Source organism: Gymnoscopelus microlampas, assembly GCF_963454915.1.
Source record: "Gymnoscopelus microlampas genome assembly, chromosome: 3".
NCBI lineage: Eukaryota > Metazoa > Chordata > Actinopteri > Myctophiformes > Myctophidae > Gymnoscopelus > Gymnoscopelus microlampas.
In genome coordinates, this window is record NC_139940.1 from 23,671,750 (window position 1) to 23,689,350 (window position 17,601).

At 39.2% G+C, this 17,601-nt stretch overlaps 1 protein-coding gene across 2 annotated transcripts in view; it reads left to right on the top strand.

Moving 5' to 3' along the window:
- Positions 1-4,954: 4,954 nt before the first annotated feature.
- The window catches only part of smg5 (SMG5 nonsense mediated mRNA decay factor), a 28,848-nt gene continuing 16,201 nt past the window's right edge, over positions 4,955-17,601 (top strand). For both annotated transcript variants that reach the window (XR_014600544.1, XM_084053812.1), the window contains exons 1-9: positions 4,955-5,420; positions 5,976-6,074; positions 9,634-9,757; positions 12,227-12,383; positions 14,050-14,139; positions 14,562-14,651; positions 15,157-15,235; positions 15,581-15,706; positions 16,360-16,428. Coding sequence is in view for 1 of the 2 variants with exons in the window: in XM_084053812.1 (XP_083909938.1) it covers positions 5,356-5,420; positions 5,976-6,074; positions 9,634-9,757; positions 12,227-12,383; positions 14,050-14,139; positions 14,562-14,651; positions 15,157-15,235; positions 15,581-15,706; positions 16,360-16,428 (899 nt within the window). In the remaining variant the exon portion in view is untranslated. The remainder of the gene's footprint in view (positions 5,421-5,975; positions 6,075-9,633; positions 9,758-12,226; positions 12,384-14,049; positions 14,140-14,561; positions 14,652-15,156; positions 15,236-15,580; positions 15,707-16,359; positions 16,429-17,601) is intronic.

Below are 17,601 nucleotides of genomic sequence, written 5' to 3' on the forward strand. Positions count from 1 at the left end.
TCTTAACTTGGGCCCTCTCTCTCTGATTGGAAAACTGGATTTTTAAGAGTTTACGCCTTCTGATTAGATGTACAATTTTCTTTTTGAAGATAGGCCCAACAATGTAATAGTATTTGTTGGCCTGTCAAGCATGCGAAGAAGCTATGCAGAACGTTCAATCAATAGAATGGAAGAACACAGAAGCAAAGGAAGGCACATTGCTCCAGAAAGAGAGGGAGTTATGTTGTACTGTAGGTAAGGTGTATTTCAAAGGTGCTTGACTTCTTTTCCTTATTTTTTCAATAGAAGCCCATTTATTTTTTAACCACTTAAACCCTGGCATTCCAATTTTGGGCATGTCATTATAGGTGAAAATAAAAATTGAAAATGTAAAGATTTTCTAACACTTTTCAAAAATAGACAATCTACAACCTTGTGCGCTTGTAGATCAGCTATTTCCGAAATAATTTAGAAAACTTTTATGGTTAAGGGGTTCAGCGATTAAGTGGTTAAAGCATTTAATTTCCTCTCATAGTCTCTCCACACTACAATATGATTGCTGTTCATCCATTTAGTCCTTATCTTTCTATGAATTTTAAAGCATTATTTGATCACCTCCCTTTCAGATTTTCAATAATTTCTCAATTTATAGTTTTAGCTGTTTTATTTTAATCTCTTTTGGACTTTTATTTAAAGAATACTAAATATGCACAGCCTATACAAGTGAAACTGCTTAAAAAAATCTTAATTCATCGAAAACTTTGAAAACTGGACAGAATGTTGATATTTATATTTATATGATACTGTTTATTGTTACCATAGTAGAAGAAATACTCTACATCAGAAATCTTCCGGAGCATATATTTATTTCTTGATAAAGATAGAACCGTCTATCTAAAGGAAGTTCATAAACCCATTTTATATGAACCAAGTTTTTCTTATTAAGACAATCTTATGGAACTTTGAGGAGAATCATTGTTCTAGGACTGTGACAAAAGGGATTAACTTGTGTTTTACCTGCTCCCCTTACAACGTTTTGCACGTTGCTGTGACTTGTGCTCTTGACTACTTGCATATAACTATTCAAAGATTGGATAAGAAAAGAAAACGTGGATGGACGATGTTTTTCGCCCAACAATCGCCATGGAGCTCTCCATTTATGGACGATCTGAAACCCTTTGGATGAGGACATTCTTACCATCTGATTTGTATCTCAAATCTACTATCAGTCTACAGCTTAATGAGCAGTGATTAACTGATGGATTATTGGTTTCAGTGTGACCATTTGACAGAATTCTGGAGTTAACTTGTTATGAAACTCCTTGTTGATTTCTCTGAATGGACTCCACTGATCCCAACCTGAGTTGATAATCCCTGCCATTTCCATCGCTACATAGTAAAATCCTCAGTGTTCATTTATCCATTTGTAACTTGGAGAGTGTACAAATCAGGGTCCACTTTGTTCCATTTGCACACTGTCAGAGTTAACTAACTAACACAGAGGATTTTACAGCGTAATCACTTGGATATGACAGAGAGAGAGATATATTAGAGGATCTGTTTAAATGAGTGAATGTGTTGTGTATATAAGTGTGTGTGTATCAGATACATCTTTGTGTATATACTGGGTAAATGTGTATATACTGTATGGTATGTCTATGTGTATATACTGTTTGATTGTATATGCAGAGTGTACAGTTATTTTTTTCCTCTAATGTTTCTCTCTCTGGGAATAGGTTTCCTCAAGTTACCAACATTGAGGCATGGATAGGTTTTAAGCGTATGGACAGCTATCAGGCACTTTCTGCACAGACTCACAAAATATCAGCAAGGTCTGTCAGTTATCGTATCTGTATTCTTGAAGCGCTCATACAAGAACCAACTCACATAATACTTAAGCTTGCACTCATTTTCTGTCCAACTAAAAGCTTTTTTTAAAGTAGATTTGAGTGGCCGAGCAATGTTTGTACATATATAGAATAAGACAATATTTCCAGAAACCTCCATCTGCATTTCTTTGAAATTCTTGAACTGTTTAAGTTCTTGCAGTATCTGATTTCAGTTTAGGTTCCTACAATATATGTTTGCAGCGGTTGTCTTTCAGAGTTATATATTTATTCTGACAGCCCTTATATATTCCTTGAAATTTAGTTCCCCAAATTCTGCCTATCATGGAGTCCTCTAACCTCTTGTCAGCTGAAGATTTGGTTAAGATGGCTATCCTTCCATGATGATACAGTCATTGTTTGCCATTGCTTGTTTTCGTATACAGCCTAATTTATACTTTGTCGTACGACTGCATCGCACACTGAAAATATCTGGTTTTCCAGTGACAATCAGTTAACGTGAAGATCAGCTATTTTCCTGCGAGTGATGCGATCATATGACAAAGTATAAATTGGGCTTTAGTCCTAATTAAGTAAATGTGCCTCCCCTTATACCCTTCACTAACCTTAGACCTGTCAACTCTGCTGGTCAATCATTTACATACCTGTTGACAAGCCATAGCCCGCCTAACCCAAACTCCTCTGTTGTTGTTTTGAAAAGGACAGACATTTGGGGATTTTGTGTATATTAATGGAAGAGTGATGTTGAAGAGTGTATTACAGTTGTATATGGATTTGTTATGAATGTGGATATTCTGATCAACAAATTATTATTGTAATAATGATAATGATTATTGCCACTTTGATTTTGTTGATTAATTCCTTTGATGCAGTTGATGAAAATTCCATCATTTCTTTTTTTTGAATAAACCGGAATTTATATTTTTCGGGTGGGTGAATCTTGGACATAGAAATACGTAAATAAATTAATAAATAAACAATTAAATTCTTAATTTGTTGTGAAACATTGTAATGTAATGTATATAATGTAAGGTAGTGTCTTCCAAGCCAAAGCATTTCTCTAAGTGGACTCTAAGTATTGCCATGGAATTGTCAGTGCACCTTCATGTTGATGAACATACTGATTATTCCACTTGCCCACAAGATATCTCAAAATCAAATAGTCAAATAGTCACGAAACTTGCTGAGCGAATTCATGCTCACAGCCCAACTCTAACCATTTTAGTGGCCCCATGACGTGTCATCTAGTGCCACCCTAAGGCCAAAGTGACAACTTTGCACATAATATCTCATGCAGGCAGATTGCAGGTTGAAAACTAATTTTGGTAACCCTGTATCTTTTTAAGCATGTTTATTTTATTTTGATTTAAAGCTTTTGCTGTCATTAACAATATATCTTAATCATTCAGTGAATATCCAATATACCACCTCTCATTCTGGCACTAATAATATATTTAAATGTTACACCTTACTTTTCAGTTTCAGCCCTTAAAAGAGCACAGTGCAGGGCTCTAAAGAATGGCAATGTTGGTCGGTTAAACTACTTTGATCTGCTGCTAGTGTCGGGCTATTAGATTCCCCTATCTAAAGGCAGACAGACAAACTGTCAGTACAGTTTCTAGTGATCCCTGGAGTAGCATGACATCACTCTTACAGACGCCACAAGTCAAGCAGGTAACAAACAAAGCAACTTCCACGTGTATCAGCTACTGCATCTTTTAAAGGAGTAGTTCACCCAAAAAATGACTTATTTTCTATCAATTGCACACCCCATGAAGCCTTGAATCCATGGATTTATTTTTGTTTTTGTGGCATTCCTAAGCCAATAATTTGATTCCCGTCTCCTACCGGCTAATGTATCCGGTAGGAGACACAAAGTAGATTATTTGTGTCTCCTACCGGATACACACCCGGTCATCAAATTATTGGCTTAGGAATGCCACAAAAACAAAAATAAATCCATGAATTCCTTTAATTATTAAATACCACTTAAACATAATATAATGTTATACATTTAGAGCTTGCCCACCTTCTCCCAAGGTTATTAAATGATAATTTTCTGAAGGAAATCTGGCTTCCTGGAAAGTAAAAATCACACCGTGCAGAGAGTGGTGCCTTTGATGAGCCCTGTATTGACCCCTGTATTGATGTCATCAATGTTTGTTTATTGGACATACATACATACGGACACACGGACAAAGTCAGATATAGGAGTGGTTGGCACCACTCAAAAAAAAAAGATTATATAGCATTGTTACTGAATGCACAAGAGAACTTCACACGCAGAGCACACACATCAACACAACTGATATCCTGTGTGGAAAGCAAACGCCTTGAGATGTGGATGAGATGTTGATTGTAGATGTGTGAAGGAACCAATTCCCAAGTGTTCATGAATTTTCCCCTGGATCATAGTGAAATGTATTAATTTGGCTATAAAGTGGTTTTTAGAGTATAGTTGACCTTTATGGAAGTAGCTCTAGTGCGAGATTTCTAAGACACTTACTAGTCCCTGTGGACACGTGGACAAGTGGTGAGTCACATGGAGTGTAGTCTCGCGTGGCCAGACTGTTGCCTCCCACAATTTTCAAATGTTTCCGGTTGTGGAATAGTTGTCTGGCTACGCGAGACTACATGGAGTGTGGACAAGTTGGAGTTGGACAAGTTGTCCAAGTTGGACAAGTTGTCCAGTTGGCTCCTTTTCTGAGTGTTGTGCCACTCCAACTCCAAGTTGGACAAGTTGTCCACTCCATGTCCACTAGGAGTGGTGAGTCACACCACTAGTCCCACATAAAATGATAAAATGTATTGTTCAAGGTGGGTTTGGTGCTCTGTCTAGAGACTATTAAGAATTGAATTGTTTTGAGTCTATTAATATGGCTCCAGTAGTCCCTGCTGTGTGTGTCACACACGCACGCACGCACGCACGCACGCACGCGCACACACACACACACACACACACACACACACACACACACACACACACACACACACACACACACACACACACACACACACACACACACACGTACTGCCAGAGTACTGCAGATCACAAAGCCATGGTGACTCGGTTTATCTCGTCAGTATGACCTGTAATCTCGCGGTAGTTCAGGCTGGTCACTGCCTCCTGGAAATAATGGCCGCCTTCGTAGCAATGGCTGGAACGGGGAACAACATAAGAAACATATCGGAGCGTTTTAGCTGACCAGGAACAGCGTTAAGTACGTGGTGCACCCCCGTCCTCCCCGGTGTCAGAGCGGATGGGTAGAGGGGGTCTTGCCAAAGGACACAAGAGACGAAAAAGACTTAAAAGTTAGGCGGGCATAGAGGAGGAAAGCTAACGTTAGCCGGTTAGCTAACGCTAGCTGGGCTATCAACACGGTTGTCACTGCCGGGGAGAAGCGACCCGAGCAGAGCCGTGACAACTGTGGGTCGAGGAGGTGTGTGGGGGTACCGTACCGTATCATAGCGTACCGTACCGCCGACCTAACGCTGGAGCGTCTGATCAAATAACCTGCTACTTGCTAATATGAGTGGACCCGGGCAAGACAGTGAACCAGAGGCAAAAGTCCTGCTCATCAAGAGGCTTTACAGGTGAGTTTAAGGCCATGTTGCCCCCAAAACCCCGCTATGTTGGCTAACGTTGGCATTGCTTCTTGTGGATACAGGATAGGTGGGCACTAGAGGGACACATCTGGGCACCTCGATGTAAAATTGGCTGTTTTTACCAAAATGTTAAATAATACAATATTTGACAAATGGTCTTAAGTATTATAAAGTATACATGATGTGAACATGCACGGAACATCCTCATTAGACTTAATTTGATCCTTCGACTTCTTTTTTTATGCCCCAAACTGACTGGACATACAGGTTTTGTAACAATTGTAGAAATATTACACCTTAAAATGATCGAATGTTTAGCATAGCTGCTGACACCTAATTGTAAACCGGTACATCAGGTCTAGACATTATTATTATCTTCTTAATATGTTGGAAAGTTATTGAATCCAAACTTGATAGTGTTATGGCGTATCATTAATTAATTGACGCCTGCTATAGGCTTGGAATGGCGACTAGGAAGATATTTTTTTAACATGAATAACATTATCGATTTAATAAATATGAATATTATTTTCCCTCACCAAGGGCTGTGGTGGAGTCTGTGCATAAGCTGGATGTCATCATTGGCAGCAAAGCATCCTACAGAGAGGTCTTCAAGCCGGAAAACATCAGCCTCCGAAACAAGTAAACTATTCCATCTATATATACAATTGGCAAGTGTGGCTGTGTGTCTGTGACTGTGTCTGTCTGGGTCTCAAAAAACTTAGGTTTCGGTTTCGGTTTGCGTGTAGCCAAATCATTCATGAGCTTTCCTCATGACCAGACTCTCCTGATGTGTGTTCAACAACAAAAATGAAAACGTACCTGAAGGACAGTTCTGTGTGTGCTGGCGTTCTTCTGCTTTTATTGAACTCTCTTGAGCTGTGCACCAGGTATATAGCTTAATAGTTGCGACTGAGTTGTGCTCACATTATTTCTAGTATTCACAGCTTCCGCCATACAGTATGTATATATCTTGCATACATTTAGGCCACTTTCCTGTTAATGACTTTGTTTACATTTTGCATTTCTTTAAATTATTATTACATCATTATTAGTCATTAAAATAAAACCTACCAGCATAACTGAGTAAAGTTTGGCTGAACAACATTTGCAGTTAACTAGAAAAATGTGCTCCTCGGAGCACAGGTCTCTGCCAGGGCAGGTAGCTTATTGTGGGCCAGCAATGTTTAATCACGGCAATCAGATTGCTGAGTTGATGATGTGAAGCATTTTGTTCAAAACGGGCAACTTTGAAAATAGAAAATCAGACATATCCGTCTTGATCACATGACTACAGAAATAATGCGTACCGATTGCCGTGATCTTTGGACAAAAGTAATATAATCATCCTATAATTCTGTGCGTCTGTGCCCAAAATCTCTTCTGCCCGCTTCTCCTCACTGGCTGGAGCAAATAATCAGCATTTGCACACAGCCAATTACCATGTGCACGGAACACCAAAGCCTGTTTTTCCGCTTTCCTCAAATGTCAGCTGTTTATTAGCGTGTTTGTGTTCGCTGGCTTCCGGGTTGCCAAATCATGTGCGTGAAACAAGCGCTGGCGTTGCCACATCCGTGAAACAAGCAGACCATGCTCATATCCCTCGACGGGTATGGTCTAGTAATAATAAGTAACTAGTCCAAAATATTTGCAGACTTTTAGTTATGTGTGGGCAAGGCATGTGCTCCTATGAGTCGATGTCTGCCTGGTGACAGTTACAACACGCACACAAACACAGGGGGTTGCTTCACACGTTGTGATTCACCAAGATACCTTTTTGTCTGCAGCTATGAGGCAAGCCGGACCCCCAGCGAATGCTTCGCAGGAACGTGTGAATCTGCGTGCTAGTGCTATGAAGATGATATCCAAAGCGCCCTCCAGCTCATAAAACGCAGTGTGTGTGTGGACACAGGGCATAAATGAAAGTCCTTTATAAGTTTGCAGCTTGTGGCAGTGGCCATGGTCGGCACTCGGCTGTTTTTGAATTCCGATGACAGAATTCTTTGATGACAGTTTCCCTTTGATGAGAGGTTTGCTTAATTATAGTAGGATATAAAGAAATGTGTATTGCAAAAATAGGCCTCCTGGTGGAGCTATAATAGGCTGATGTGAAAATTGGGGCAGAGGTTCTGCTCTGGCTTCTAGGGAGTGTGCGGGAGTTTCAAGCCGAACGGTTCAACGGTGCCGGAGATTAGCTGCTCACGGAAAGACGGACACACAAACACACACGGTCGAGACAATAAATCGTGTACCTTTGAATTTAGTTGGTAAATCGCCTAGGAATATTTCAGTTTTGCTCCTAATCTTCACATCGATCTGTGCTTTAAAACGCACAAAATTGCAAGGATGACACAAAAAATAACTGCTCAATGATATTTATAGTTTGTTTGATTTTCTATCTCAAGCATGTTTTGAGTTTATGCAATTTGATTTTCATAATGAAATGAATGGAATCCAGTGGATTCCCTGACAATCAAAACAAACTACACTATGCTTTGGAAAGTTGTCTGCAGTAATGTCAAGTTCACTGTGAGTCGTCAGTCAGTGGTAGTCAGTGGGCAAAACATGCCAGACCAGCGGTATGTTGCTTTAACCTTATGACCAACAGTTCACTATCCCCTCATGAATAATAAAACAAAAAATAAACCTGCATGACTTGTAGACTAATGCAAACCCAAGACACCATGTCATTTACTGTATTGCTGCCTTAAAATTAATGATTGATGTGATGATAAGGAGAGAGGAGGATATGATCCCATCATGGCTCACACATATCCTTTATTTCTGAGGTATGATACCATGTGCTGTTAAGAGTGGTCTGCTGTTTATAGAGCTAGATGGGAGTGCACTCTTGTGCCATATGTGTCATACACCAAGCCAGGCTTTGGTGACGCTGCCTCTCTAGATACACATTGGAGGTTGATGCCATTGTCAGCAACTTTTCACTAACCTCAAACCTAGGCTTTTTTGCAAGAAAGAGAAAGCATAGCATAGCGAAACTCTCAACAGAAGCGATAAAGAGAAATGCATTAAGCACACAGATACATTTATATATTCTCAAAAGTGCTGATGCAAATGTAGCAGCAACAGGGGATCAATGAAATGGGATGATCATCTTACAAACTTCTGCATTGTTTGTATGTTTAAATTGGGTACTAGTAGGGTGCAGCTCAAGGGTTATTTAAACTTAGTTGCACACCGGTGTCGCACAAGGAAATATAGCTGATCTGCAAGCTCACAATCCGTTGTAGTATGACTTGCTGTGAGCTTGTAGATCTGCAATTTTGGGTGAGTGACACACAACTAAGTATAATGGGGTTTAACTCTGGCAATGCTACCACTCTCCCCATTATAGGGCTGCAACTATCAATTATCTTCTATTGATTATTTGTTTCGATTAATCGAATAAATAAGACGCGATATGTTTTTATATATAGTACAATACTACATGTTATGAATTAGAATTAACGTATTTATATTGTCACATCAGGTTTACAGGTGGAAAGAAGTGGGTGGGGAAAAAAATCGTGTGTAATTTAGTACTTTTACTGGGTAGAAACGGTAAAAAAAAATCTAAAAGATATATAAATGTATACAGATAAGCATCTATAGTAGCAGGTTCTGGACACGATCATTATCATATGCAGGTGTGCCTGATGGGAGATAAAATAGAGTATATGTATGTATGTACTGTATATGCATTTAGTTTTTAATGTATTGATATATACAGTAGCAACATCAAAAAAGTCTTTAATTCTTTTTTTTATAATCAACTAAATCGATTAGTAAAGCTCGTTTTTTTACTTCGTTGTACAAAGGTGTTGCGCAAAATTGGTAAATCTACAAGCTCACAACATATCACATTGTGATTTGTGACACAGCTTCTAGATTTGATCTTTTGGAAAATCAATAATTTCATTACAACAGATTATCTTTTGTAATTGATCAGATCTATTATTTCAATTAAATGTTAAAACCCCATGTCCTTCCACATTGCAAATTTATGAACCCTTTACAATTTTATAATCTGTCTACGAAGTCTACTGTGAGAAGGGAACTAAGTTGTTCCACAAAGTTGAACTCCGCTAGTTATGTAGATCTGTCTCACTTCCTAGGGGAAGTGATTTCTCCACCAGCCGCCATACTGATAATCAAACTTTCCTGACCTGTTTGTGTGTCCATATATATGTCTTGTGTTTAGGTTGAGGGAGCTCTGTGTGAAGCTGATGTTCCTCCACCCAGTAGACTATGGCCGTAAGGCCGAAGAGCTGCTCTGGAGGAAGGTCTACTATGAGGTCATCCAGGTCATTAAGACCAACAAGAAGGTAAAGTAATGTGGTAGCTGGCCTAAAGAAGAAAAACACAAAGGTGCATTGTTGAAGCATGTATTTAATTGTAGATACATTATAGAGAAAACAACAATACAATATTGAGATAAATTGAATGTCAGTGCTTGCTTGGTCTTTAAATGTTGTGTTTCCAGCTCTATGGTAGTTATATGCTGTCATCACAAGGGTCTTCTCAAGAGAAGCAGGCAAGACATGAATGTTTCTGGAGAGATGGAGAGAACGCACACAGATGCTGGTCTGTCTGACTCAATCACTACTCCTGCTTTCTCGTTGGTTGATTATATTAACCATAGTGTAAAACTGTGCGATAAGCTCCTGCATTGTAAGTAGCAAATCTGCAGGAATCAAAAACAAATTTGCATTTCCTGCAATAGCACGCAGAAATTCAGTTCAAGCACAAATGAATATGCCTTAATTTCTCCACTTGCCAAAGTGGAGATTTAACACTTTGTGTAGTACTATATTGCACCAATGGGCATGGTGACATTTTGTATTGTATACATCATAAAACATAGAACTTGCTTTGTGGGACGGACAATACATCTATCATAACAAAAAACATTTTTTGAACCCTTGCCTTCAAAATGGCCTTAGGCTCAATGTATATATTTTTTTGTTAAGCAAAGGGATAGGTGACATTTGAAGTATAAATACAATTTAGGGTTTTTATTTTATAGTATGAACATGCACATTTTCATCATAGGTAAAATATATCCCCAAACACTGGTGTCATGCTTTACCTGAGCTTACCGGAGCTATGCTGATCATCTCTTATCAAATCATATCGCCACGTGTGAAAAAGGATTAGAGATGGTTGCCATAGATAGAGGGATCAGTGTAATTATGCTGACAAACAATTCACTGTCACATGTTGTAGATGAAATCATTTTTCACAGGACAATTTTCCACACCATAAATACTGTTGCATTTTCAGATGCCTTTCTGACTAAAAATATGTCTCCATATAATCAGAACCTCTCACTGAACAGAATGGGACTTAAGGAATAGTCAAACAGACGGTAGAATGTTCTAATGGTCATGGAGACAGGCCTGCAAATAGATGGTCACAGATTCGATTGGTAACAGCTCTGTATTCAGGTGCCCTCGAGCAAGATTAGCTACCTGTAACTGTAATTCAGCAGTTCAGTGGTTAATATTGTAATTTGTAAACTTAACATCTCTCATCACAAGGGTAGTTTTGCTCCTATAAGTTCACTCACTCTCAAATAAAGAATTAATGGGTGATATCTGATCAATGTTGTCAGCTGAGACCCTTGGCTTCTTTGGGTTGGTGGTATCCTCTAAAGGCATTAAACCAGATGTACTGGTTTAATGCTTTTTTGGGGTTTCCCAGCTACTACTCAGTTCTGAAGGATATTCCTTCAGGTTTTCCTGCTTTTGCTCTTTTTCCTCTTTTGCTCTTTTTTTGTTTTGTTCCCTTTCCTGTGCTACGTTTTAAAACATATATACATTTTCCTTTTTTTTCTCCCAAATTAGTCTTTATGCCAGTTAATCCTCCCCACACTGATGAAGGCTGGATAAGCGAAACGTTTGACATCATTTCAATACGAGGCATATGGAACAATAAAAAATATGGACTTTTATTTCTGAGTGCAACCCTCCATGGTTTGATTTGTTGAACGCACCAGAGTGGTCAGAGTGCCGTGGCACGGCAGAGTTAAGTTGGCCAATTTATCCTCCCCACACATTTTTGTATTCAATACAGAAATGTGTGGCCAGTGGCACTGCTGTTACCCTAGCCTGTAGGAGTTGCAGCAACAAAGACCTGGCGTCCCTCCTCTGAACACAGCCAATTGTGTTCGTATAGCGCTCAGCCAAGCCAGATGCACCGTGGTGGATTCGAACCTCTTTGTTGGTACTTCATCCTTGCACCCAGTGTTGATTTCGTCGACGAAAACTATGACGAAAAATGCTCGTCGACTACCTTTTCTCACTGACGAAAACTAAATAAAAACTAAATAAAACTAAGCTTTGATGATTAAAACTAAGACTAAATATATTGACAATTTCGTCAACAAATATAAACTAGACTAAAATGTTAGTGAGGGATGTAATTTTATATTTGGTTGCACTCGGGTGTTGCATGCTGAAAATAGCCGATCTACAAGCTCGCTGCAACGCGTTGTGAGCTTGTAGATCTGCTATTTTCAGCATGCAACCAAGTGTAAAATCAGCCCATTACGACGCCATCAAGGCACCGACAAAATACATTTTGGTCGACTAAATCAACTGTAGATTTAGTCGACTATAATTTTATGATATTTAGTCGACTAAAACTAGACAAAAACTAAAACATTTCAGATGACTAAAATATGACTAAAACTAAATCAAAATTTACTGACAAAATCAACACTGCTTGCACCACCCTTTTCCTTTCTTCTAATTATTTCATCTCTCTCCCTCTCTCACTCTCGCACTCTGTAGCACATCCATAGTCGCAGTGCCCTGGAGTGCGCCTACAGGACCCATCTGATTGCTGGTGTGGGCTTCTACCAGCACCTACTGCTGTACATCCAGTCCCACTACCAGCTGGAACTGCAGGACTGCATTGACTGGACCCATGTCACAGACCCGCTCATTGGTTAGTGCCAGAGACGGATCATACACACATGGCATAAGTGTCTGTTCTCTCGCTCGCTCTCTCTCGCGCGCGCATACCCATGCTCTCACAACACAAAATGTGTCCAACACACCAGACATTTATAACATTTGAACTAATCCTATAAATCAATGTCATACTGTACATCCATGATTCAGTCCTAAAGTACAGCTCAATAATAAAGAGACATCGAATCAGTAGACGTGTAATGATCCATCAATCTATTGATTCCACAATCCAATGTAATTGAGGCAAAGACAAAATATCAATTTCGATCATAAATGTATTTCAAAATGGAATTTGATTCTGCGGAAATGCATGAAAATTCCACAGTAGTCGTGGCTTGTGGGTGCTAAACGTCCTTCAATTTCCGTAAGTGCACAAGGATCCTTATTTTCTCTGAGTAATATCTTTATGGCAGCCATCATACAGTGTGCAGCTTTTAAAGTGGTAGATCCCTCACAGCCTCTCCTGGGAATGTTAACCCTTCTGGATCACACTTTCATTAAGCAAAGTTAATCATGGTTCATGGATTTCACGGGAGAAAGACATTGATGTACTAATTGTTGGATTAGCTGGCAAACTGTAAAACGACATCTAGTAATTAAACGATTCACGGCTCCATGCAAATAAAGTGGCCTAAACGCAAAGCTCCACATTGCAGATCATATATTATCAGAGGAAACTGTCAATTCTGAAGCAAAATAATTGTACCTGTCAACACGAAGGTAGAGAGAACTAATTCCACGTCTGTAAATAAATTAATTCATATACTCATTGTTGATAGAATATTGATAGACCATGCATATATCCATGCATATACTAATTGTTGATGGACCACATATTCATTCATATAATCACTGTCGATGGCTGTATATTCATTCATGTTTTCATTTATATTTATTGATGACTACATGTGTTCCCTCATATGTCCATTCCTAAATCTATTGAGGGTTGACCACTGTCTCTTTGAGGGACCAGGGACCTGTTGGGTGGGGTCTGTCACCAGATGTTTGTTTGGGACATACGATTGGGTGGTGAAGTCGGCTGGTGGGGTTTTCCTTTAAAATTGGTTGTCTAGATGGAAGTTGAGCAGTGGGTGGGTTGAAGACGTCTGCATTGATTGGTAGATGGGTGTGTCTTTGGTGTTTGAAGCATCCTTTTTAGTTTCTCGCCACCCCACCACTCGATATGTGGTGGGGTTTATTTTCTAGATAGTCATAGCTCCAAATAAGATGCAATGATAAACAATAAAAATTATTACATTTCAGTATGCTGGTGAGCTGATTTAAATGTAACATAAAAGTATTAGCCCCCCCAGTAATATGCCCCTGAATCAAATTGTTATCGTATATTGGCCAAATCATGTGCAAATCAGGGAATCAAAAATTAATCAAGAATCAAGGAACCAGAGCTCTATTTCACTGACGTTTTCACTCTGTACTCCGTTATAATGTTGAACGACCAGGAATGTTCTCCATGTTCTGTTGTCAATCATAAGTTTGTCCCGATAAGTGTCAGTTACATGTTTCCCAAAATAAACGACACTCATACAAAGCATCTGCATTCGACAGTGTTTTTAATGAGCTAAAAAGAATGATGCATGTTGCTGCAGTTTATTAATAAAGAAACAAACATTTCCCTGCAGGCCGAAAGAAACCGGTGACTGCCACCCCCAAGGAGATGGAGTGGGCACAGATGGCCTGTCATCGCTGTTTGGTTAACCTAGGAGATCTATGTATGTAATATGAAATTAATCTAATCTGTCTGTAACCCAGTTTGTGGTGAATTGAGAGAATCGTGAGTGTGTGTGTGTGTGTGCGTGCGTGTGTCTCAATTAGCCTAGAACAGTTTGGTAACGTAATAGAAACTGTGCTGGTGAAATGGCTATTGCATGGTTTCGTGCACTGCAGAGAGACTATAGAGTGGTATAGAATGTTTTTGCTTATATTTCATGGCCAATCCTAATGGATCAAATGCCCAGTTAGTTTGTCTTCTTGTTTTGGCTTTGATTTGGGCCTTAAGCTCAAAAGTCATACACATCTATAGTGTGAATGAAGCACAATATCTACGCCCTTCATCCCAATCCGTTATCCTCTAGTCACATTGGTTTCGTGAGATTCTAACAAGCTTTTCTCTTGAATGTTTGTCATGTCATAGCCCGTTATCAGAATGAATTGGCCGGGGTGGAGGCTGAACAGCTTGCCGAGAGGTTCTACCACCAGGCCTTGTCGGTTACGCCACATGTAGGTGAGTAACTGTGACCTAAAACCTCGTCCCGCGACGCACTGCATCGGTTATGTTTTACCAGGCCAGGAGAAGTTGAAGGAAAGTGTATGCTTGTTTACGTACTGTATGTACAAATACAAACTACTTCTGTTTACGGGAAGAGGGCAGTGTTTGCCCTGATGACTTGGCGATGAACTCACTGGCTAGTTAGAATATAAATTAGTTATTGCATATTCACACCACTATTATACATCAGTAGTGCAACATTTAAATGTATAAAATATTACAGAGTTTCATTTGAAAATAAGATATCACATGATTTGGAGAAACTGATCTCTGCTCTTACATAACATTTTTATTATTGCTATGTTATCGAAAAAACACTGGTGTGTGTAATGTCCTACAGTACATTTTGGAAAGTTAGGCTATGAATACAACTTCACTTAATTTTAGATAGCAGTTTGGATTTAAACCCAGTTGTTTTTAACTCGTTCTTAAAAGTATTCTTAAAATGTTTTATCTGCAGGAATGCCTTTTAATCAGCTGGGCACGCTGGCAGGGAGTAAGTTCTACAATGTTGAAGCAACATACTACTACCTACGCTGGTGAGAAATGATTTAGTTATAATTAAAGCAAGCACTATATACTTCCTGTTTCTAGTATGGCATTGATAATGATAATAATGATAAACATGGAAAACAGAAAATCAATAGCCCACATCAGTTTAATTTAACACATATGGGAGTGTATTTGTCCTAGTGGAACCTTATCAGGTTATTGTGTATTAAATAAAACTGTATGAAATAAATGTTAAGATGTTTTTGGAATATAGTATTGTGGATTCTACATTTGCTATTTCTTAAGCAATAATGTCAGTCATTAATTAAAGCAGGTGGGTCCCATAAATGAAGAAACTAACACTCCCTCATGTTTGTCCTGTTTTCCATCAGTATCCAATCAGAGACCCCTTTTGAGGGTGCCTATGGCAACCTAAAGCGCCTCTTTGACAAAGCTGCCAAGATGTATCACCAGGTCAAGAAACAAGAGATGAAAAAACTGTCACCTTCCCGACAAAGGTAAGGGTACACTTAACCAGATTCTTTTCACAATATTTGATTTAACCAGCACACTGATCGCCTCAGGCTCACATAGCCAGTCTGGGGAATCCGAGGCTGTTTCCACCATTCTAATGGATTTGTTTCCACGGGTAGGGAAACATCTTAGACGTAGATCTTCACTTTGTTTACTGGCCAATGTTTCTCTGAAATAATGTCCTTATATCCAAAGAGCAGCTGCATCGCGTTCTTCATGTCCATATCTGTGTGCTAATGGAACCAAATGGACCTGTACACTAACACGGAGGATTTTATTAGTAGACCTCTGTGCGGAAATGCAGGACAACCATCTGCGAGTCTAAGCCTGTGCCTCCCAGCGTGTGCTTAAAATAATGATATCTCCCCCATTATCTTATATACTACAATTAGAAAAGGGTGGATTTTGTTGTGGGGAGGGGTGGGGGCAGTCTAATCGTTGAGATCCCTAAAACTGTTTTACAATCTCAGATTTTTCTTTGATTTTTGTGCTGTGTACATGACAAATATCCTAGCAGAACCTAAAATGAGGGTGGGGAATGTTATTTGGGGATGCTTTGAACCTTATAACGGTGTTTCACTTGTAGTGACAGATGGATGTTTTACCATAACATCTATTACTATTATGTTCTGTTCAGATCTAAAGATATTAAGCGACTCCTGGTAAGCTTCATGTACCTCCAGAGTTTACTACAGCCCAAGAACAGGTAAGGGCTTACTTCTTTTTCTCTGTGTATAATAAATAAATAACAGTCAGGTCCACTTTGTCTGTGGTTCTCAATCTGTGCTACGGGACCCCCAGGGGGGTCTCCACGTGATTTTCCCAGATTCACATATTTATCTGTGGATATGAGTCAAACAAAGTGTAATGCCTCAATTCTTACATTCTAAGTGTTTGTGTGGGGTCCCCAGTTCAAATATGATTATTTTGGGAGGTCGCTGCTTGAAAAGGTTGAGAACCTTTAATGAGAAGAATGTTAGCAAAACTATACATCTTTGGAATCTTCAGAACACGGGGAATCCAAACTATCTATCTTTGCATTTGCACAGACACCTGCCGTTTTGGATGTTCATAATGGCCACCATAAAATACATAATTTGCTTGGCTTCTAGACGAGCTAGAAACTTAATTAAATTAGCCAATTCTATGTTTTCTGGGTCAAGGAATCCAATAAAAACCTCAAACATGTGCTCAGCATCTTGCAGTGTTGCCCTAAGGGCACCCTGAAAAGAATGATATTATGCTTCTAACTGATATTTTATATTGGGTACTATTCATTTAAATTAGTAATGTATTCCGTAGATTTGTTCTTAATAGCTCATATGAATGAAAATAAATGCATGCTCCTCCTGTCTGCTGTAATATATAATTTGATGTAATATATCTGTCACAAAGAGTGAGATAACATTTCATTGGCACAGACCATGCATTAATTTTATTTGTGGATTCCACATGCTCTGAAGATTCCAAAAATGTTGAACAAAAATTCATAGTGAACCTGACTATAAATAAAGATAACATTACCTAGAACAGTTTTTGATGCACCTGTTTAAGCTGCTTGCTTCAATGCATCCTACTATAATTCTAGTAACCTGACGGTGGATGGGGTCTTGGGACTCCGATCAGACTGCGCATGCGTCGCTTCGCGCCTGCATGTGTGTGTGTGTGTATGGGACTCAACGTTGCCAGGTTTCGCGAGAGAAACAAGCAGTAAACAAGGCCAAACCAAACGAACCCTACAAGCAACGAGGTCTATGAAAAGAAGGCCAAACGAAGCGCCTTCACATATATACCTTGCCTATTGGAAAACAGCCGATCTACAAGCTCACAACGCGTCCCCACACCCACCTGCACTTTCACAACCAACGCCAAAACACAA